Source organism: Tachypleus tridentatus, chromosome 13 (assembly GCF_004210375.1).
Source record: "Tachypleus tridentatus isolate NWPU-2018 chromosome 13, ASM421037v1, whole genome shotgun sequence".
Lineage (NCBI taxonomy): Eukaryota > Metazoa > Arthropoda > Merostomata > Xiphosura > Limulidae > Tachypleus > Tachypleus tridentatus.
In genome coordinates this window covers 71730578-71755224 of record NC_134837.1, presented here as the reverse complement: position 1 = coordinate 71755224, position 24647 = coordinate 71730578, and the positions used below count along the sequence as shown (strand labels likewise).

At 30.5% G+C, this 24647-nt stretch overlaps 1 protein-coding gene across 2 annotated transcripts; it reads right to left on the bottom strand.

Moving 5' to 3' along the window:
* On the bottom strand, positions 1 to 24320 carry LOC143240457 (casein kinase I). 2 transcript variants are annotated; one of them, XM_076482898.1, is made up of 8 exons: positions 24119 to 24320; positions 23911 to 23988; positions 18081 to 18191; positions 13980 to 14128; positions 8769 to 8997; positions 7385 to 7555; positions 4545 to 4693; positions 1 to 3793 (listed from the first exon to the last, which is right to left on the bottom strand). In XM_076482898.1, the coding sequence occupies exons 1-8, from the start codon at positions 24126 to 24128 to the stop codon at positions 3452 to 3454; spliced, it is 1239 nt and encodes a 412-aa protein (XP_076339013.1). In that variant the 5' UTR covers positions 24129 to 24320; the 3' UTR covers positions 1 to 3451. The 2 variants fall into 2 exon arrangements, with proteins under 2 accessions (XP_076339013.1, XP_076339014.1); XM_076482899.1 differs by having other exon boundaries at positions 1618 to 3866; positions 24119 to 24313.
* Positions 24321 to 24647: the final 327 nt, after the last annotated feature.

Sequence of the window (24647 nt, the reverse complement as noted above, 5' to 3'; positions counted from 1 at the left end):
TTTTAAAACAATGTTTATTTATTTATGTACTTCACAATACAACTAGCGAATTACGCCACTTTAAAAATGGTGTAGAAATCTTCTTTTAGTACAAACTTTGCTATACAGTATCTCTCTCTACTAACACTACATTTAAAGAAGACAACAGATATTTAACTAGTGTGAAACAAAGCAGATCTAGCAACTTGGTGATTTTTAGGGCCACACATACCAATAACGTTACATCATATATAGAAATTAATGTTCATCTTTATAACAATTTTCTACGTTTTCAATTCACCTACTGAAATATAACATGAAAAAAAAATATTCACGACAAAAACGCAGCAATTTTCTCGTGGTTATTTCAGCTTTCGTTACACGAAGTGGTTTTATTTAAGGCTTGTATAACTTGTAAGTGTCCACTACTTCCAGCTTTAAAACAATAAGAAAAAGTTACATTACAGTAACGTTGTTTCACAATTTTTCAAGTATTCAGAGACATCAAATATTTGTGAAGATATACAAGATGAAGTGTGTTTTTAGTATTACACCAGCAGTATACGATGTATGAAATTCATCATAATTTTTGTGTTTCAACAGATAAGCACTGAGACGTTAAGTTTTCACAATACTTAAACAGATACGTATCATTCACTTTATACAAGCAATTGTTTTTAGTGTATGGTGACAATCACTTAATTACTACTCAGTGTTTTTGCCAATAACAATGTTTTCTAATCCTACACATTCAAAGAAAAGTAATATACATAAAAAAAGTGTGGTTTAGTGTTTTCTATATGAGTTTAAAGAAATTCTTCCACTAATCAATTGCTCATCTTATGATATATAAATTTCTTAAGCATCTGTTTGCACCTGACTAACAGGTGAGGTTCCAGTTAAATTGTGTGTTTCTATTTTACAACTGTTCCCTAAATATAATAAGATAAAGAGAAAGCCCTCCTTTTGTGTTTTTCAGCTTTCCTAGTTTTCACATCTTTTGAGAAACAATTCAAGATTTCAGTACATTAGTACAAATGAAAACACTATGGATACCAGCAGAAAGGAAACAAGATTAACATGAGGATTATTAACAGGAAACATGCACACACAAAGAAGCTTTCATCACTGGACAAATCACACAGGAGACTTCAGACATTTCAACTGAAATAAATTATACCTTTAGTCTCTCTTCTTTTTATTTGTAAAGCAATATGTACGATCTTATATACTACATTACACAAACATTTTAATACTAGCAGTAAATGACCTTATTACACCAAGAAACTGACAGGTAAAAGGCTTCTTGTGATTTAAGAATCTTTGTACTGTCAGTTACGATCTGTGTTTTAGTGGAACACTTACAAAGCTGTATAACAAACTGTTGAGCATATGATTAAAAGAAAAAAATAACCGTGCTGTTATAAGGTCATTTACATAAATACTAAAATGTCTTTTATATATATATATATATATATATCAATATGCACTACAGAACTTAATTATTACACAAACACTGGAAAAGTTGAAATTACCAATTTTCTGAATGTTCCATTTTTCACGTAGTAACATTCAAAGAAATTGCATTATTCCATAAAAAAAAAGATATTTTGAAACAAAACACAATGAACAAAAATGTAGACGTATAGAAAATTATATATTTATATATATACACATACACAAAGATAACCAAAATTTCAATATACATTTACTAAAAACATTGTATTTTCACAGTAATTAATCCAGTTTTGTAGTTTTTTTGGTGCCAAAACTACTATAAATGTCAAAAATTTGAACAGCAATTCCTAAGTAAATAACTTAGAAACTTAACCAAACCAGTATTAAAGTATAGTGACAAGAAAAAAATTATGATAAGAATCCTCGAGTTTGATATCAACTAGGTGCACTTCCATATAAATAAATTAGCTGTTTCAAAAACATTCTCAAGAATGTGTAATATGAATGCAAGCTTTGATTTTTTTTAAAGCAGTAACTAATTTAATGTTTATCCAACCATCTTCACTTTTTCTTTCTCTTGTTCTTTAATATTCATTCTAATTTGTTTTATAGGCTATGTAAATTAGTATTAACAGTTCCTAAGCAACAGTGCTGGTTTGAAGGAAGGGCATCTCATGTACAACTTCTAATTTGTTAAAAAAACAACAGATTAACAAGAAACTAAGACAGTATATTCCCTTTCAACCGTAAAGATACTTAATAGTTCTTTAATAAAAAAAAACTTACTAACAATTTTCTGACTTCAACACCACATGCTTTAACACAAATTCATAAAATCTGTTTTATTATCACATGTATCTTTAAATTTGATATTTTTCTTGCCACATTTTAAAGAGATACACTTCTATCAAGACTTACTATTTGGAGTTATTTATCTTCTGATCTGCATTTCTTAAAACAGCACTGAACATAAACAATTCTTAAAAATTAAGTTAAAATGAATATTACTACAATGCTAAAATAATTAAAATGGAACTCATGGAACAGAACTGTTTGAAGTTGTCATGACAAAATTTCTTTTTGTAGTATGAGCAAAATATTTTTTTTAAAATTTTATACATTTTCTATACCTATTTCTTTTCCAACTTACAAAAAACAACAACACAATTCTAAATATATTATGGATAAGATTAAAATAACTAGGTTACCAAACACAAAGTCATGACCAAAACATTTCATATTTTCCAAAGAAGATGACATTTTTTAAACATCTAAATGCAACGTTTACATTTTTAAATCTTGAATCCATGGCTTAACAACTACTTTATTTTATAAACAAAAACTGTTTAATGAGTCCACTTAAACACGAAAACTGGATGAAATGAAAATGGTGATTTTCTATGTATACACAAGTTTTGAACATACTAATGTAAGTTATTACACATTATTATAACACACAGGAGAATATTTTATCTGTTATATATATATATATATTTAGAGGTGTTTTTGTAGGTGTGGATTTGTATTATGTACAACATAAACAAGTTTCTTTTAAAAGAATTTTTCTATAAATCTTTTTTTGGCCAGTACTTAAAACACATCACCACACTATGTGAATCTTTTACAAAATAAAAATTATAAAAAAATAAGATTAAAAAAAAAGTCAACTTTCATGGCTTTCCTTGAATGACAAGATGTGCACTATTAACTGACCTATATCACCTTAAAAAACCCCACTACTCTTGCTGACAACATTTTATGAAGAATTAATGTTGACCAGTTAATGGAAGCACTTCTTCCAGATATTTTTACTCCCACCATTTTGTAACCTGAAGAAGCCTACCTTTCAAACCCGTCCTAAGAAATCATCATGAAAACACAATCTTCATCTCATTAGAATGCTGCCTACAAAAAAAACAACCTTATTAGCAATTTCCTTCCTTTAAAAAAAGCTTTGGATATGGTCCCTTGACCACTGATAATGATGAAACACCAATTTAATGGATTATTACGGTCACCTATGCGTTGCGCCCTCGTGACTGGGAAGAGTAGCACGTGGCGAAGAGCGTGTGCGAGACCTCATGGTCACACCTACAGGCACGGGATTAAGAAGCGGGAGAGGAGCAGTGACTGGTGGCACCATAGCAGCCTGTGCCATGTTGGCAGGAGGAGTGGGATGTAAGCTGAGAGATCGTCCAGTACCAGGACTAGCCGAATCAGGAGCTCCCCGCAACCTGCTACTGCTGCCCGTCGTTGGTCCCGGCAAGGCAGCTCGGGAAGTGTTGCTAGTGTGCTGGTGGTGCCGATCTCTTCTTTCTTGGTCCTCTTGCTGTTCCTGATGATTCCGGTTTCCTCCCTAACAGCAAAAATTAAGAATGTTGCTACTTTTGAGTTGAAACTGCCTGTCTTCAAGTTTTCATATCAAATAACTACAAGAACATAATTTTCACACAAAATATAGCTGAAATATAAACCAGAAATGATACTTAAACACCATGTTACAAAAGTTCTATCTTATTTCCATAGAATTACTTTATTTTATTTTACAAGAAACTACATAAATCATGAACAACAACAGAAATCTTAACTGGATGAGAGGCAGGAAAACAGTTTTGACCTAGCTGTGAACAGATTACTTGTATTAATTTATTGCAATAATCAATCCAAAATCTCCCCCACAAACTTTATTGTTCTCAAAGTGAGAAACACTTTACCAACCTTGTGAGACTTAATAATTTTCCACCACAATATTCACTAAACTTATCTAATGTCCTGTCACAGAAGAACATTCCTATAATCTCCAAAAAAGATATATTAAAGCACAAAAAACATCAGGAAGGAAAATAAAAAATCCACAATTTGTGGGCAGGGTCAGAATACTTAATGTATTAACAGATGGTGTCTTTTATTCCACTTCAGCTATTATATGGCTGTATATAATATATCATATCCAAATTTAACATTTATTAATCAAAGGTGGTATAACACTGAATGATGGGTTTTAAGGGTTAATAAAAGAAATGATAGCAAGTTTTAACATAAAGGATAATATACCTTAAAAAATTATTTTTTTTACAAAATGACTTGTAAGAAATACTGAAACTTACAAACTTTAGCATATTCCAGTCAAACACATAATCATAAGTAAATCCTTGTCTATGAAAGAGATTTCTCAACAGTTGTCGCAGGTATGAATAGTCTGGTTTTTCATCAAAACGAAGAGACCGGCAGTAGTTAAGATAAGTGGAAAACTCCGCTGAAAGATAAAAACAAAAAAACAACAACAACACTAACAGTAAGAATGGCTGAAAGAAAATTAGCAGTTGTCTTTCACAAGATAGTAGTAGAAAAAATGAACAATGCTACAAAAATGGAGAGAAAAATTGATACATATGTCAAACTTTTCCCAGTTTCCAGGAATCACATGAAGACTGCAAGTTACAAACTTAAAAGGATTTCAATCAGAAAACAAAGTATTCCCAACTCTCCATAATGTTCCAAAGATGTAAAGGAAAATAGTTTTTAAACCTGAGTGTACAGGTGACATGAGTGCACGTTTTGACTCTTCACAAAATTACATTCAAGATTTCATTGAACAAATTTATTATTGATGTCGATAAACTTGTTATAAAAGCATAATTTATAATTCAAATTATGATATTACCTAAGTTTTAATTTCTTATTTTCAAAAAGAAATATTTAAATAAACTCGCAATTTTAATTTCACTGTATCGTGATACTTTGTAACTCCAGACTGACCTCTAAGTTTTCTTTCCATCTATAATCTTTTATGTCTCCCATAAATTATACACTTACAAACAGATATTTCCAAGTAAAACCAAACTTCATTGCCTCTAGGTTTATTGCTTTACCAAGTCATAAAATAATCTATTGAGATCAATCTTCCTATGTTCATTGGTCAAAGGGCATGTTATAATGTTGGCAGACTTGTATAAAAAAGTTTTGTGAATGTACATCAAAAGTTTGATATAAAATGGTAGATTACAATTCAAACTTTAGTAGTATACATTATTTAATATTGTAATATAAAACTAAGTAATTAAAAAAAATCCTAAATATAAATTTTTGTGTATCATGTGGTATGTTGAATGTAGCATTGCTTCAAATTAGATATGGTAATGTGTATGTGAGCTGGGCCATTGTAACTTCTGTAATATTAGCCAGGAAAGGCTGAAAGGTCAGTGAAACAATATATATGGCTATCATATTTAAGTTACTGAGACTAAACATCTGTGGTTTTGCGTAATAATCTGTCTGGTTTGTTTTGAATTTTGCACAAAGCTACATGAGGGCTATCTGCAATAGCCATCCCTAATTTTGTAGTGTAAGACTAAAGGAAAGGCAACTAGTCATCATCACCCACCACCAACACTTAAGCTACTCATTTACCAATGAATAGTGGGACTGACTGTAACATTATAATGCCCTTATGGCTGATAGGGTGAGGAAGTTTGGCACGACAGGGATTCGAACCCACAATCCTCAGATTAAGAGTCAAGTGCCATAATCACCTGACCATGCACTGGGCCATTATAATTTGTGATCATTGTAAACCACAAAAAGTGTAATTTATATTTATCTTTTAATTTTTATGATGGTTATGATGTTGGCCAATATCAACCAAACCCATACAGAGATTGAAAATTGAAAATAACAGATAAAGTATTCCTCTAAGAAAATGCTTGATAATTTTTGGTCTTATAGAGATTTCAGAAAGTCAACATCCAAAAAGAAAAAATGCATGAGCAAACAATTAATTAAAAAAATATATGAAATTTTGTGAATGAATGTTTTGTAAGGTTTACTGGTAATCTACAAAAGCTCAGGAAATATACATGTACATTTTTAAAAATAATACAACTGTTTTATGGTTACTTAGGAGGATATGGATAGGGTAGAATCCACTCACCTGCAGTCAAATGAATAAATTAAAACCCATCACATTCTGTCTTTCAAAAAATGTGTAACCATTTGACATTAAATTATGTATGACTAGAAGAAAGAGAAAATTTAATTTTCTAAATTTCTAGACAAATTAGAATCATTCAGCTAACAGATTCTGAAAATTTTCACTTCGGTTTCATTTCCAAAGTCCAGTTTTGCCTATTAATAAATTTTATTTATCCATTTACAGCTTAGGAGGAGTTAAAACATTCCATGTATTGTGCTTTTCAATATTTTGTATTTTAAGTTTCACACTTAAGTTTTTAAAATAATATTATACATGACTAATATCCCTGCCCAAAATTGGTTAACGTCTGAGTGAAAGAACCAACACGTAAGTACAAAACGTTTTGTTTTTGTATATATTTTCTCTTTATTGCAATAAAATTGGTTAAAATGTAATAATTACACATTTATTAGATTAGATATGAAAACCAGAAAAAAATTATTTCTCAGTAAAGAATGATGTAATTTAATGTTTTTTTGCAATTACTTGTACTACGCTTTTGTTACGAGTTACTGCTTTGTTATGATAGTTATACACAGTTCAAAAAGCTGTAAAACAAAATTAAGTGAAAGCAGTTGTTAACATGTTAAATCTACAGTTATTGTAGAAAATAAAAAATAATCTCTGATTTCATTCTATATTTTTCAACTTTCACCCTACAGTTAATGTAAAGGTAGAAAAATATGAAAACTTTTGATCCTTACATAGATTCTGAGGTTTATATAAATGAAATGAGAAAACAGCAAGATCAGGCAAACTTTTTATTTTGTACATCAAATTCACCTTGCAACAATCAGTCTAAGTAAATTCAACAACAAATCTAAAGCAGAAATTGATAGGTAAGGTTAATAAAACCTACAGTTTTTGCTAGTTTTAAAAACTAAATTAAAAAAAAAAAGATTCTCAACAACATTCACAGTAGTAACATTCCACACACCTAAAACTTGTTGTTAAAGACAATATATGAAAACTTACATGGAAAACTCCGACAAAGTTCATCTATTGGGGTAGACATCTTTTTTTCGCTAATTCTTTCATACTTTTGTCGCTTGGTGGCGGCTCGTAAGCCTTGCCATGGTAGACTGCCACGATTAAAATACATCAAAACATAACCTAATGATTCTAAGTCATCTCGCCGGCTTTGCTCTGAAACCAATTAATCAAGATTTAGTAACACCATTTGAAGTTAATTACACAAACACAGTTTATTTTTTATGGTAATATACGAGTTTTACTGTTAATTCTGTTAATCTAGAACAAACCTAATGAATGTAAACAAATAATTACTTGAGTGTAACTAATTTTATCTTGTCATGTTACTAATTGGAGTACCCATCCAATGGACAGGTAAAATAAAAACTTGTTTGTAAAAATGGGTAGAAAATTTTAATTCTATTTTATAAGTTAACAAATGTTAAAAGTGTAATACAAATGCATAAGGGTACCAACAATGAAAAGAAAGTGTTTTCAATAATTCTAATAATTGTGGTTACATAGTTTATTTTAATGCTCAGGGATATACAGTATTAGTAGTTTTTCTGAAAACAGATGGGAAGGGGAATCCAACAATAACTGACAGCGTGAAGCCAATGGAACCTGTACTTAACAGTATTCAAGAAACAATGTAGAGTCTATAGGACCTACAAATCAAAGTAGATTTTATTATAAAAAAAGAATGCAAACCTGCAAACAGTATATCCAAAAAAGCAACCAGGTGTTTGGAAATGAAAGAAACCTAAGAACTACAATGGGATGAGAAGACATAAAAACTTGTGCTTTGCCCCAACAAAACTGTTCAATTAAGCATGTATCAATGATGTTAGCTTTTAAAATATTTTTCTAAACTACTTATATATACAACTGCTCAAAGGTCTACAGGTTTATTCGTCACAGAACTAATAACAAGTCACAATAACAAATTAAATTTACTACAACCAGTCCTATTAATTGCTGATGGAGCTTCTTAAGCATTTAATATAGAAAATTAGTAAATATTCCAAACCTTTTCATTACATTAAGTATTTTACATAAAGCAAAAAAACATGAAATTACTCAGTATGATGGAATATATAACCCTTCCAGTAACAAACAGTATAAAAACAACTAGCTTGAACATTAATGACCTATAAAATCTTTTAACTTCAGAAAAGGAATTCTTAAAAGAACTTCTATTGAGTTACCTTAGGGTCAATATATCTTTGCCTGTTAAAATATAACTGGTTACTTATCTGTAACTTCTACGAGTCACCAAAAAACAAACAGGGGACCTCTATAACTAATATTAACAGTGGAAGCCTTAGGTTCAAGGAATTTTAAGTGCACTTTACATTTATTCTCTGAACACCTTTACGTTCCTCACCTATGCCTAAATGTGTATTTATGCTGGCATATCGAGCAGTTCCAGTCAGATTTTTGTTTTCCCTGTATGGTATGTGCTGGTGAGTACGAGAGTCTCTGTACTTCTTAGCTAGGCCAAAGTCAATAATATACACCAGGTTTCCTTTCTTTCCCAAGCCCATCAGAAAGTTGTCTGGTTTAATGTCTCTATGGATGAAGTTTTTACTGTGGATGTATTCAATTCGGCTAATCTAGTAGAGAAAAAAAATTTGTGAACAACAAGATTACATTAACATTATGATAACCTTACTCTTGTTACACAGTGCAATCATTTGCCAACAGAGGGAGTTTGGTAAAAAAAAAAAAACTATATAATTTATAATATGGTTACAAATAGATATTTCGAAACCACCCTGCAGTTTAGATGTGAAAGTTCAAATATTACACTCAAAAGCTGCTATTTTATGATCATAAAATTTTTGACAGTTTAACTGCATTCAAAGAGGGAAAAACAGATTTTTTGAACTTACACAAATTTTGTAATTTTTATAAAAAGGAGTATTCTAATTCAAGTTACTTCTAAGCATCAGCCTTAAAATATTATACAAATTAAATATACTAAGTTGTATCATTCATAAAATGCAATATTAAATCATTTCCTAACAAAGTAATGTCAATTATTATTTTCATTTTATTTTAGTGTTGGTTGGGATATCTCATCACACAATGCTGGTATTTCACCTCCTAAAATTACAGCTGCTATCAGTATTTTAATCTGAGATAGAAACACAATAATTTAGTATTTGAACTACAGAAAGTAATGATGCATAACAGAGTATTAAGGTTTAAGTTGTTGAGGAGAGGGGTATTCAAATACTTCTAAAGAGTAACATATCAAATTAATTACATTTTTTTATTATAATATGCATGTGTAGTAAGATTTTTAAAGTGTAGCAACTGTAAAGCTTGATATATTACACAAATGACTTTATGCCAAATGCAATTATTCATTAAGGCTACAAAACATACTACAAATTAAATTTTTAAAATCTGAATGTAATTTCCACATGTAAGCATTTTCCATTGCCTAATACTTCACTTTTACACTTTGATCAGAATCAATCATTGAAAAAATGTTTTGAGTTCCTTGTTGTTTTGTTTTGACAGTAGTAGTTGCAAATATTTAACAATGGAGCTGAGCTTCTAAACATTACATACTAACTCTAAAATAGTAAAACAGGCCAAACAGCATGGAATGTAGTGGAATATTGCAATTAGAACTCTACATTTTAGTTAAAAACAATTTCTTTTAGGGTTAGGGTTAAAAACAATGTTCAACATCCATATGCTTCTTCACAAGTTCATTGAAGAATTTGAAATACTGAATACTCAACAATATTCATCTTGTAATCCTTGTCACTTAAGATGTTGATTTCTTTGTTATAATCGTTAAATTCAGTCGTCAAATTTAATGAATGATTTCACATAAAGCAACACAAGTGTTATCTGGAAAAGCCAACACTAACAATGAAGTGATGATCTTAAAGGAAAGCAACTAGTCAACAGCATTAACTCTTGTGCTACTTAAAACAAAATGTGTGTTTTAACTGTCACTGTTATAATGTGAATAGCACAATTCTGAGGCAATGGGAAGTTAACCACAGACTTTTGGACTGACTATCTGACGTGCTAACTACTAAAAGACACCTGCCCTTACAGTAAAAACCTTATGAACTCTTTAATTATAATTAATACACAACTCTTAAGGTTTGAAAAATTATGAATTATAATGGTTATCAGACTTTAAGTGCTAAAAAGTTCATAATTATTCTACTTACCATAACATACTTTCCAAGATTTCTTACACAAAAGAAGGTTCTAATAATCTCTTCCACTAATGACAGAACAATCCATACTGAACCACTACAGTGGATTATGACATGCCTAGGCTTAGTCTTATTATTCTTCGGTATATTAATCTGACAGATTCTATCACTCTGAAGGTTTATAAATCAGTAACTGCCTGACCAAAGATTCTGTTTCTCAAGTTTAAGATACTCCATACACTTCAAACTTAAATATTTTCTGGAATGGATCTTCTACTATATTAGGCTTTCTTTAGTATTGTTAAAATCATGAACTATTTATATACAAGGTAATTTCTTTCATTCAAGTATTAATTTATACCTACTTCCTACAAGTCCAATATAGTAAATTAATTGTTTCTCATATATTAAGCTCTTCCAAAAATGTTTGGATCAACAATTAAATTTTATTAAAATATAGGCTATTTCTTTATCACAATTTAATACACTCATCAAATGTTTAACTTCTTTTAAGAGTCCAATACCCTAATAATAAATGTTTCTTAAGCATCATCATCTTATATTCTAAGCCTATTGAAGAATATGCTTTTTTTATCCATAAACTTTGATTATCTCACCTTCCCCACGTTCATCTACTGCCTAGGAGTCCTAATGGCTTAACAATAAATTGTGTCTTTACCTTTAAATTTGAGTAACAACACCTCATTTTAATTGATTTTTCCAAATCATAAGAAACTGGTCTAAACAAATATCAAAAGGTTTGTAGACATCCATTACACGGAAACCTTGATCTTTCTTAACTTTTAGAAATGTACCGACTAGAGCTTTTGTTGATTTGTCCCATTGCATAAGTTTATTTAAAGGTTTATGATACACTTTACTATACTTTAATACAGAGCAGTCTTGGTAAAACTAGGCTTTATAAACTGCATGTGAAACAACTTATTTTTGTGAAGTTTCAATAATGACTTCAAAAACATGTAAAACACAACCAACTTCTCTCTTTCACACCATCAATTTTGCTGTACTGTTCCTGTACTCCAATTCATGAAGAGTAAACTATTAAATTTTAAACAAACCCATCACACACACAGACACAGCTGTCAATGGCTTCACATCTTAAAAGTAGAGAATATTCCTTTTTGCAAATGAATCATAAATACACAGTTTTGTACAATCTGTGGACTGACAAAGTGTAATTATTATAAGTTACAGCTTTTACAGTAAGGAAGAATATTTTTAAAAAAAGGTATAATGTTTCAATCTTAGTACAATCATTCACAAGTACACTTTTGGTGCAAACAAGAATGTTCAGACAGCAGCAAAAGCACAAGGCACCAACCTTTTAGCCAGAACCAAGGAAAATTATTTGTAGCCTATTAAACTCATTTAGTTCTGTTCTATCTAAAACATTGGATTTCTTGGTGTTAACATAGTCTTCTCACAGACATATATAAATTGTGAACCCTTATATTTAAAGTCTGCAAACTAACAATTTCTATCTCAATTAGTACACTGAATTATATCAATGTTCAAACAGGTTATCACAGCATTAACCCTATCTGCCCAAGCATCATTTACTGGACATGTCGCAAAATGTTAGTACCTTACATTCAAAATTGTATTCAACTATGTTTTGGTTGTTTTATACTAATTACTATAAAACTACAGCTAATAATTAATAATACAAAAGTTTTAAGTTGTTCAGTTTATAAGGAAATATGTTTAAAAATCTTGATACATTTTCCTTGCATCTAGAAAAACAAACTGCTATAACATGGTCCAAGCAATTTCAGAATCAAAGTATTAAGTTACCTTATATTAAAATCTAGTGGATTTATGTCACTACTTATTATTTTAAGTCTCAATAAGTAAGTAAATGCTGCCATAATGGTAAATTCATTTAAGTTAAGGTTATGAAAAGACTGGGAACAAAATATTAAGATAGATTGTGTGCATTCAACAAGAAAAGACAAAAATGTAATTATGTCATATACTGAAGGCACTGTTGGAATTGTTATAGCACAAGTTCAAACATTAACAAAAAACTCAAAATGAAATGCATATAAATATAATTACAAATTCTGTAAACAAAAGGTAAAATGTCTGAAATTATAATAAACATTACATTGAGACAGTTATCCTAAAAGAAAAATTATTTGTTTAAAATTGAGCACAACTTACATTATGTTGCTAACACTATGATACTTCTAATACACATTACACATTTGGAATAACTGAGTGAACCACTCACATGAATTACATTAACTACACAATGAAAGAGTTTAAAGTGGAATCTTAGTCAAGATTAAGCAAAGTAGCTCAAAAGAAGTTCCAAATATGACCAGTAAGCAATTTCAACAAGGATGAACACTTCACTCGAAACACAAATTACTATGATAACATTTGTTCCTTTCTAAAAACGAGATCGTGAAAGAGAAAAATTGCATTTCACTATTCATTCAACACTGAATTTGCTTGTGTATTGCTTGAAATTATTATGTTAGTTGATAATATCACTTGCCACTGGCTGTGGAACATCTTCAAATTCACAGATGGCAGTGTATATTACAAATCAAATAGTCACTTGATTGGTTGAAATCATAAGGTATCTCTCAAAAGCTCTAATAAAAAATATGTAAACAAAAAAGTGTAGCAATTTTGACATGTCATCAACTTATAGTATAGGAAATCTCTTTAAATTAATTATGCGCGCAAAATATTTATCAAACATTTAAATCTCTTTTGGAGGTTCTCATGTGTAACTGACAACTGAAAATAGGCTGTGAGATAAGTAAAATTGTTTGATGCAATAGAAATACTTGTAACGATATTTGTATTCTGTGCAGTACTATACATTCATAAAATGGGAAAAAAGAAGGTTATTTTTTATTTTACATTTAAAAAGAAAGAAAAATAGGGTATACCAATATCCAATACAGCTATGCTGAATAACAGGAACCTACTGTGGGTAAGTGTGACTCAACAGTTAGTATTTGTGAATACATATTTTTAAGTATTAAGTTGGTATGCAAGTATGTTTATAATTTATATATATATATGTGTGTGTGGAATGTATCTGTACCATGGACTAAGTGTTGAACTGCAGACATTTCTGTTTTCATACTAAATTTTGTACATGAATGTTTCTCTTTCAGAGGAAGGGGGTTACTTTTCAATTTTATTTTTTTGACCAGGACAATTTAAAAACTACAGTTGTGATGTTATCAAAGCTATAGATCTCCTATTTTTAGTATGTGACACACTCAGTCACTTGCTTTAAATGTTTCTTTGTATTCCTTCACAAACAGTTTTGAAACTACTGCATCTACTACAAAATGAAAATAAATTTTACAGTCAAGTTCACCTAAAAATATTATTCATGCAAAACTGTTTTAATAACTCACCAGTTGGTCAGCTAGGAGGAGTACAGTTTTAAGGCTAAATTTACGATTACAAAAGTTGAAAAGGTCTTCTAAGCTTGGTCCAAGTAACTCCATGACCATAACATTGTAGTCACCTTCTGAACCACACCACTTAATTATTGGTATGCCAACTGAAACAAAGAAATTTAAGTTAGCCCAGAATTACATGTTCTTTCTCTACTTATATGTAATATACATTATTAGTTGGAAAAAACACTTATTTCTCAAATATGTCTTTTTACATATTGAAATAGTTCAGTAGCTGCATATTATGTACATTTGAGCCAGTCATGAATCGATTAACATAGAAAATGTAGTCAGGTGTTTCACTTTCCTTAATCAACATAATTATAAATACCTGGTCCCTATATTCTTCAACAGTTAATGAGAAAAGATACCGTACAGGTGTAAGCTTCCATGCTGACGATATAACCAATGCTGCAACACCAAATTTTACAAAGACACCCTAAACAACTGGTAAGTCTGTCACATGTTACCTCGGCATTTGTCAAAAGAACAAGTGTAAAATATGACTGGAACAGTGTCACACACAAGCCTATGGAAATTTACTATAAACAATGGAATACCAAGTTCTAACAATAATAATATACCAATATTCTCAATAAGGTTGTTAAATACAGAAAAACAACAATTTGTTTTTTTTTACTATTATTATTATCAATGCTTATACATTAAACCTAGAACAGAATTCCTGTAGCTTGTACTGACTTTTCCAGAAAGAAATAATCTATTTTCCAAGACAACTGAACATTTTGACCTTTACACCCAATTTACACAAAGTATTCATCCATGCCAATCAAGTTAGTTTCATAATTATCAAACAGTAGTATTACAATCAGGTGCAATTATTCTAAGTTCTCATTCAGACTATTAGAATAAATAAGCACTGATGATTATGAAAAGCATCAGGCCATAAAACTCTTAAATTTCCTTACAATGTCAATAGATAAAACAAATGGTAACCAGCATATGTGGATGGGAGTTGAAACTGAACATTCCCACACCCACATAATTTAAGTACAATTTACTGCACTTGGAATTGTAGAGGACAAAATGTTTCTCCATCTTTCATCCTTTCAACTGAAAAAGAGCAATCTTACAAGTTCATACAGCTGAAATGGAAATTACAAACTGTTAAGCTAGATAACACATACAGAACATGTTACATATAGAGGGGGTAATCTGTGCATAACTCAAGTGTTTAGGGTGCAGATACACACACACACTTCATTAATGTATGTACAAAGTAGCAATAACAAACATGTAATTACAAAATGAAATCTTAACATCAACAGATGCAAGTAGGCAAAAGTTAACAGGAATTATAAAATTATGAAAAGAAAGACTCTTAAAATGTAATAAAAAACCCACAGACAAGAAATGCCAAATCTTATACAATCATGAGTAATGGGTATAACTGGGTATAACATTCAAAGACACCTTAAAATGTAACCCCACAATGCTAAATCAATATGATTCTATGACATATCTTTTACCCACAGATATATTCTACAGTCGGTTTTACAAAGGTTAAAATATTTTCTTTGTTCTTTTAATGTACTGGCTGGGCATATTGTTTTTCTCAATCTTAAATACATACAGTTACGACAAAAAGTGTTCGTACCCCCGTGTCGTGAGTAGTTTTTACCTCATAACTTAAAAAGTATCATTATTAGGATAATGAAAGTATAGTATATTATAAATATTATACTAACACACACCTACATAAATTTTTATGTAAATTGAACGATAAATAAACTTTATAAACAAATAACCAAACATAGGAGGAGCAGAAAGTGTTCGTGCGTTACTTTAATGGTCAGTTGTGTAGCTTTTCAGATGAATTACTTGGTGCAATCTCTCCTCATAGCCTTCCATGATTATTTGACAGTACTCGATTGGTATTTTCTTCCATTCTTCTTTACAAAAAGCCTCCAACTCTTGCAAGTTTTACGGATGACGCTGATGAACCCTGGTCTTCAACTCATGCCAAACGTTTTCAATTGGGTTGAGATCGGGTGCCTGCGATGGCCACTCCAGAACGCTTATATGGTTCCTCTGCAACCAGGATTGCACATATTTCGATGTGTGCTTAGGGTCATTGTCGTGCTGGAAGATCCAACGACACCCAAGCTGCAAGTTTCGAGCATCATTCTTGATATAAGTGCCTAATATATCAACATACTCTTCTTTTTTCACGATTCCGTTGACGTGGTGAAAGTTGCCTACACCAGAAGTGCTGAAGGAACCCCATAGCAAGATCAAGCCACCTCCATGTTTAACTGTATGGATGGTGTTCTTTGGAAGATTTCGTTTTCCCTTCTTACGGAAAATATTGCGAACATCATTGTGGCCAAAAAGCTCGATTTTAGTCTCGTCTGACCAAAGAATACTCTTCCAATAGGTAAAGGATTTATCTACATGCTTTCTTGCATACCTCAATTGTGCTTCTGAATGAAAAGGCTTTAAATATGGAGTTCTACGAGGACGACATGCTTTGAACCCAGAAGAGCGTAACTGTAGAAGTGCTTCCTTCAACCCCAGTTTCCCTTACCAGTTTCTGTATGTCATTACGTGTTAAACGAGGGTTTCTACTAACTTCACTGAGAACCTTCCTCTTGGTTCTCTCTGGAATTTTGGTGGGGCGTCCGCAACGAGGGAAGTTAGCAGTTGATTATGTAAGCTTAAACTTGGCAATTATGCTTTGAACAGTAGAGTTTGGCACATTAAGTTGTGTAGCAATATCGGAAAGAGACACACGAGACTTGTATTTTACAATAATTCATTTTTTTAAATCACTGGACAATTGTTTCCTGTTCGCCATGATGACCAAACAGATAATGACAGAGACGGCGCTAAATTGCCGGAAGTACATTTTTTGTTGGCTAAATTCCAATAATTATGAACCCAATGTCTAGTTCTGGAATGGTATAATGTAGTTTATTTGCCAAACTAAAATTTTTTTTTACGGGAATATCAGTTTTTTCACACGTTCTGAAATGTATGAATACTTTCTGCTCCTCCTATTTTTAGTTATTTGTTTATAAACAATTTATTTATTTATTTAATTTACATAAAAATGTATGTAGATATGTGTTAGTATAACATTTATATTATATTATACTCCTATTAGCCAAATTGTGAGACATTTTCATTAATTTTTTTTTTTTTATTGTCCAATATTACTTTGTTATCCATAAATGATAGACATGCCCAAAATTGAGAAGTCACCTCTGTAGCTTAGCAGCTTGAATGTCACTTTTCTTTAGGCTCAATGTCATAAGCTGATTTACTTTAACAAAGTCTGTAACCCACAAAATACTACTTTGATAAAAGTGAATTACTTTCCCATATAATCAGTCGAGTATCTAATTAACTATACTTACTGTCTGACTAGGTAATACAAAACTTCAACATAGATTTATGAAACCGTGTTATATCATTCAAGCCTAAGAAACTGCATCATACTGAAGTTAATAACTGAACAATAAGTCCAACAGTAAAGTTAACGAGCAGAATGTCGTACACAGTCCATCAATATCAACTCCAACATGACATTATTCACACAGATATCTAATAAAGTGTTGAACAAGAAAAATTAGTTACTTATCAGATGGAACATAATTACCAAAACATGTATAAACATTAAAATAGATAACATCTCACTATATCTATAACAAATTACCACTTAGTCATTACATTCAGATGTTTCAAAAATAATTCTATTAACCTCTAAACATACAGTGAGCAGAGTAGGACATCACTACTTTCAAATTACAAGTTTTCATAGAGTAAACAGAAACTGCTAAAGCAGTTACTTCAACTTCTATTTTGAAGTTTGTTAAAACATTTACAGGAATGGCAAAAACTCTGTTACTAAACCTCTTTGACCACTTAGTCGTAACTTTTGCACAAACACCTAAACTCTTATCACACTGATTTAAGGGCTGCATAAAACAAAACATGCACTCAGTCATAAACGACAGATGAAACACAGCAACAGATTTTTTAGTTATAAATTCACATAATATAACAATTAAATTAAAAAAAAACAATACTCACCTCCACCCTGCATCATTTTATAAAACTTGCTCTCGATATGCAACTGTGGATGTTTAGTTTTGATACATTCTAGTTTGATAGCAACTTCTTCACCTGTAGTTATGTTGGTTCCTGTCATCAAAAAAAGAAAAAAGATATATTCAAGGAAAATTTTTGATTAACAGTTTAAAAATAAATCAGCTCACTTGTATTTTTAAATTATTGTTCATGTAAGTCAGTAATCATAAACACAGTAAAATAGTTCTGAATCAAAATATAGATAAACTACAGTTTCATAAAGCAGTACCTTTATTGTAAAGTTTTACACAGCTGGGGAAGATAATCAGTAATTGAAGTCTACAACAATGTTAAACATTGAATGTTTAAAAACAAGTGCAACAAAATCTTTTTAAAGTTTTCAAAATTAAGAATTCTTATAAATAACACTGAAAAATACTTTGTTTCATAGAAGTTACATACAGTAGAGAAAGTTCATTTCAATTTTCAAAGAATTTCACTCAGTATTTTTAATGTGATAAAACAAGCAATAATAGGTGTTTAATAGATGAATCTGGTCAGTAACAGTCCCTAGGATGTTGCATTGAAACTACAGTTGACTACTACTCTTCGTAAAAAAGTGAAATGATATCCAGCTGGTTGAAAAGACCCAAGTAACCTTGTTCTTTACAGTACCAAGGACTTCTTGCAAACCTACAAATTAATACAATAAAGACCACATGCATAGTAGCTGCTTCAAGAAGGGTGTATGTGGTTTGTTTGCTGGTGTTACACACTATGTTTCCTATTAAATCAAACCTGCTACCATATAATTCTCTTACCTGTAATACTAGTTGTTTTTTTGTTGGTTTTTTTTTGCAATTTAAAGTAATAAATATAGCTCTATATCAAATATGCAAAACCCTATGATCCGAATGCTTTCAAAAGATAGATCTTTTTTCTTTAGATCCACCTTTCAAAAATTTTTGAGTTACAGGTTATCATATTTTTGAGTTAAATTGATTTTTTAAGCCTATGTGTTTTACAAACATCAGAAAGATACAACTCGAAAACAGGACTGTGAAATATGTAATATTTTTTAATAAGTTTCTTTTCTATACCAAGCAACTTCTGGAAATTGTCGATGATCTGTTACAAAAGATGTATAGTCCGGTAACCGATACAGATACCACCTTGATGTATAGTCCGGTAACCGATACAGATACCACCTTTAATGCCCTGTAGTGGTATGCAAGTTTTTATTCTGTATCGACTGTGAGATGCAGTAACAAATAAGACACATACATTACAAAATTAGAAGTTCACAAACCAAACGTTTAAAGTTACAAACCTACTTTTATATCAAAAATATTTTGAGCTCTCATTTAGAACAAAAAATAAAATTACTTTGACCGTAAAACACAAATAATGATTTGTAGCAACAAGCAGTTACTAATTACAGATTTTATCTGTAACAAAACACGCTACCGCACGTAATGTATGGAGTATTTATCTATTTGCAGTTTAATTAGAACATCGAAAATATAAAAACTCATATTTGTAATAAGAGTTAATTTTAACTTTTGTCTAATTCAAAAGTAGAGACTACAGGTTAAATTATTCAACATTCATATGTTTTTAGTAGAGAAGTTTTCAGTACAGCACATAATTATGATGTTAATTCACAGTGGATGATTAAGAAAATATCAATAATAAAATACATACACTGACTTAGCTTACAATGATCACTCACTAATAAAATACATACACTGACTTAGCTTACATTGATCATCCATTAACAAAATACATACACTGATTTAGCATACAATAACCAACCATCTAGAACAAAACAGGCCTTAAATTAGAAATATCTAGAATAGATTATTGAAAAAAACCTTAAAACTGTTTGTTTTTATTGCATTGCATGTAAAAACTACTGGATAAAATTTTGTGAAATTAGAGATGAACTTCCTATAGAGTACTTAGCTTCTACAAAAGAGAACATCAAGGCTACTCAAACTCAAAAACATCACAATCCATGATTATAACTAAACAATAATGATTATTTACCATTATAAAGTGCTTCTAGCAACATCTTGCTTTTAAATACAAAACATCTGAGATAAGTTCATTGAGCACAACATTTTTATCTGAAGTCACTCAAATACTACAGAAATTGAGTAGCCTCAATGTTAGGACTGAGACAGTATCACGTTGAAAAGGTAGAAAATAATGCCACATAAAGGTAGTAAAACCTCATATACTACAATGTTGTGAACCAAACAGTTAACAGCAGTGTTGAAATTGAAATGTATACTTTCTGGTGATAGAAATTTTATATTCAAAGGTTGATCCAAATGGAAAAATTTTTCAATCCAAATAATGGAGATAAAAATAAGTAAAGAGACATAATATCTATATTTTTTTTTTGAAATACAAAATCAATCTGAATGACAATGTAAGTGCAATAAAGACAATGTCTAAATTCTAATTATAGACAGTCCATGGCAAATGGTTTTAAAATTGTTTTGTGTTATATGAACCAAAACACAATGTAACAATACCAAAAACAGGTGGTTCCTGACCTTTCACTGACCAAAACAAAAAAGGCAAAACTCGAAGCATCAAAATGTAACTGAATGTACTCTCACAATAATTATAGGTAAGGTGTGTATTAGTTACTCCTAACTCTCCTGGTATAGTAATGGGTAAACACTTGTGCCAAACCTATCAGTAATACAAAACCAAACACTTTGGTGAGAAATACATTTTACTTATGAATTAAATGAAACTCAGACTTTCTGCTACAAAAAACAATAACTGATTGTTATATTGACCAATTAATTACAAATAATTTTACTGGTCACCACAAAATATACAATCATTGCTGAGCAACAGGTCATTCTTAATCCAAACATACAAAGAATCAGATAATCTACTGGACAACACTACAAGTTAAAACATGGTGTTTTAATGGTGGATACAGTAGGTGAAAGTATCATCAGAAAAAGGAGAGAAAATGCTCAAAGATTAATAACCTTACATACAAAGAAAAAGTACCTCCTATTAAAACACCATGTTTTCACTTGCAGTGTTTTCCCACTATGTTTATTTTATAGGTCTGGAGTACCAGAAAGAAATTTATTTCATATTATGTATGATGAACATAAAATAACTAGAATGAGTAAAATAAACATAATTAACATACAGTATCATTCTTGTTGTTAGGCACAACTTTTGTATAGCCCAGACAGACAAAGAGAAAGAAACAAAAAAGACAATTTATTTACAAGTACATATATATCTTCCTTGTATAATTTTAATGTTACAAGTTATTCTGTAAGAATGCAATACCCTTATATTTAACAAAATCAAACAGTCAATTTTTCTTGCATAACTGTTTAATGTTAAACACCTGGGAATATAAACTAACTACCACCAGGTATCTAATTAGAGGACCTTCAATTTCATGCAAATATACACACGTATACTTACAACACTAAACAAGTGCCTCATTGATCTTCACCAATAACACGTCTAATACAATGTTATCATTAAAGTTGGTCAGAGCAAACAATTTATAACATAATGAAAGGAGCTGGAAAATTAGTGGAACTGACTAAAATATTAACTTTTGGGTTTATTAATTGGTTATAATCAACTAATTAATTGTTCACACATAAGACACGAATAGTTAATCACAAACACTAATTTTAATTAATGAATTATTTTCACAACATTAATTATAGTTCTGGTTAATTAATTTTAAACAAAATTATTATATTGAATTAATTGCTCAGTTCTCAAGCTGAGGTTTATCCACATTCTACTAACACCTAGTTTCTTCCTCAATGGATGTCTTTGTAACAGTGTAGTTTAATTTGTATGTAAAATATTCTGTACTTGCTGTGATACATATTCTCATTATAACAATGATGTAATTATTAAATATATACCTTAATTTCTTCATTAAAAAATATACTTGTAAACTAAAACATACATTTTCACACTGTACTGTCAGACTAAACTTCTATTACACCAAAATATAACTTATCCATACAAATACAGTCATTTAGATTCTCAATGATGAGAAACTCCACATAAAGTAAAAATGTTCAATGACCAAAACTACCTACAAATAAGTGACCTAAGTATGGGGAATCCCATATCACCAGTTCTAATCAGCATTTTTATGGCATAGACTGAACCTCAAGTGATCAATGCAAGTTTGTGTATTGTGTGTACAAGTATTTAAAAACATTTTCTAATTACCCGATTACTCAAGACTAAAAAATCACATATTTTACATTTAGTATTCACAATGGGTATAAACCTTAAAAGAAAAAACTTACTGTAGTAATACTTTCTGAATGAAGTAAGGTGAGTACTGCTGACAGTATTTGTAAATATTTTATGAACAAATTTTCATTAAAGGAATTACATACTTATTATACAGTTCTGTGTAAAAGCATTAGGACAAGAGAACATTTTGTCGTTATTTCCATTTCATGGGTCTAATTCTTCCATACCATTACAGAATGTAAATTTCATCACTGTGGTAGTGCTTCACTGATCCCTGCTGACAATTAAATGAGTCAGGGTAAAAATACTTATACTTTAGACTTTACATACACTTCTACCAAGGGCGTGTCATAAGGGTTCTGTTTGAATGAACATACTGATCAAATTTAGGGTCTGAGATAACTGACATGGTATCTCATACAGTATCTTAATTATGTAAAAAAAGCTAGCATATGGTACCAGTATATATTTAGAGAAATACATTTAACAGCACTGAACAAGTAAATCTTGAATAAAACACTGTTTATTTAACACTATTTATTAAGTTTTGTTGTCATACCACAGCCTGAAAACCATACAGAATTGTCAGTAGGGCAGAGTTTGGACAGAAGCTTTACTCGATGATTTGGGGCATTTTTCTGTTGAAGTGACAAGACATTTAAAAACTAGATAAAACTATGGACCAGTGCAAGCACCATCAGATACTGACCTGTTATGGTATACCAAGCAATTTATGTATTATTGGTAAGGGATTTTACTATAAAGATAATGACCTCCAAACATTCATCCAACTTGTACAGAAATTACTTAGCTAAGAAAGAAACTACCAGAGTCATTCTAATAATACAATGGCCCCAACAGAACCCTGCTCTCAACCCAATTAAGCAGACCTGGAATTTCATAAATCAAAAATTTAACAAATCAAAAGCTACTTCCAAAGAAACTTTAGGACTTTACTGGAAACATTTGGAATAAAATATCAAAAAAAATTTGGATTAAATATGTTTTAACAATGCCTGAAAGACTTATCTGCAATTATTAAAACAAAATGGGGGACACAAAATATTAACTGTTTGCTGAACTCAAGCATTTCCACAGAGTTTCTGTTGTACTAAACGAAATAAGATTTACAAAAGTTTAATGTTTCACCTGGAATTTAACTTTCATTGTTCTTTTAAATTAGCCAGAAATCTAATTTTTGACTTTGTCCAAACAGTTTTGCACAGTATTGAATACTTAGGTGAAATCATACGTAATTTTAAATAATTTTTTTTTAAAAAAGACAGGTTTCCACTCTTACAAAGAAAGTGTTAGTGACGACTGAGATGGAGTTGCTAATTTTGAACTAAGTTGCTAACTCAACCAAACACTAAATCTTCCGAGAACCTTCTTAAACAAAACAAATTAATTCATATGTTCTGAAACTATCATAAACACCAGTATCATCTTTAACGATAATTGTGTGGCATTATATTTTACTCTTTAAGTTTCGCTGACTCATAATCACAAAATCAGTCATCAGTGTTAAGACAGTAAAAAATTTCGAACTTACCAAGATAAATATCACCAAAGGATCCACTACCAATTTTTCTCCCAAGCCGATACTTATTCCCAACTCTTAATTCCATAGCTGAAATAAATATTACAAACCCGTATTAATTTTTATTTAAAATATATTTTTAATTAAACAATTCAATTGTTCTTATACCGCCATCTTGAAAATAGATACAGAGAGAGTTAATATATTTAAATATTAATACCTCCTTTCATAGAGGCGCTTTCTGGTAAGAAATTTGTTTGGAATAATGAAGAGATCTTCTAATTTGATCGAAGTAAAAAACTATTCCTTTTTAAAAGATATAATACCCTGATTAATTTGATTTTTTAGTCCCCTCATAACTGCGAATACCTAGTAAACATAATACATCATACATGCGCCTGCGCTCTACCATAAGTCCTCAGAAAGAGATACCCGGATCGCGAAATTGACTCCACCCTCTGCGGCAGATGGCGTTACTTTGACAATCTTCATTTTTCTCTTGAGTAAACATTTAAGTTAAACTCATACATACATACAAAAATTAATTTATGTAATATCTGGTACATGTCAATGTTAAAAGGTTTGCGTGTACAATATATTCTTGCAAATAATTATGTATGTGCAAAACACTGCTAAGTATTGTTGATTTCAATTATTATCAAGCTTAAATGTATTAGTGCGCATGCATGTTAGAACAAAGACCGCTAGCCGCAGGTATCAAGTCAACAGCTGACTTCACATGACTCATA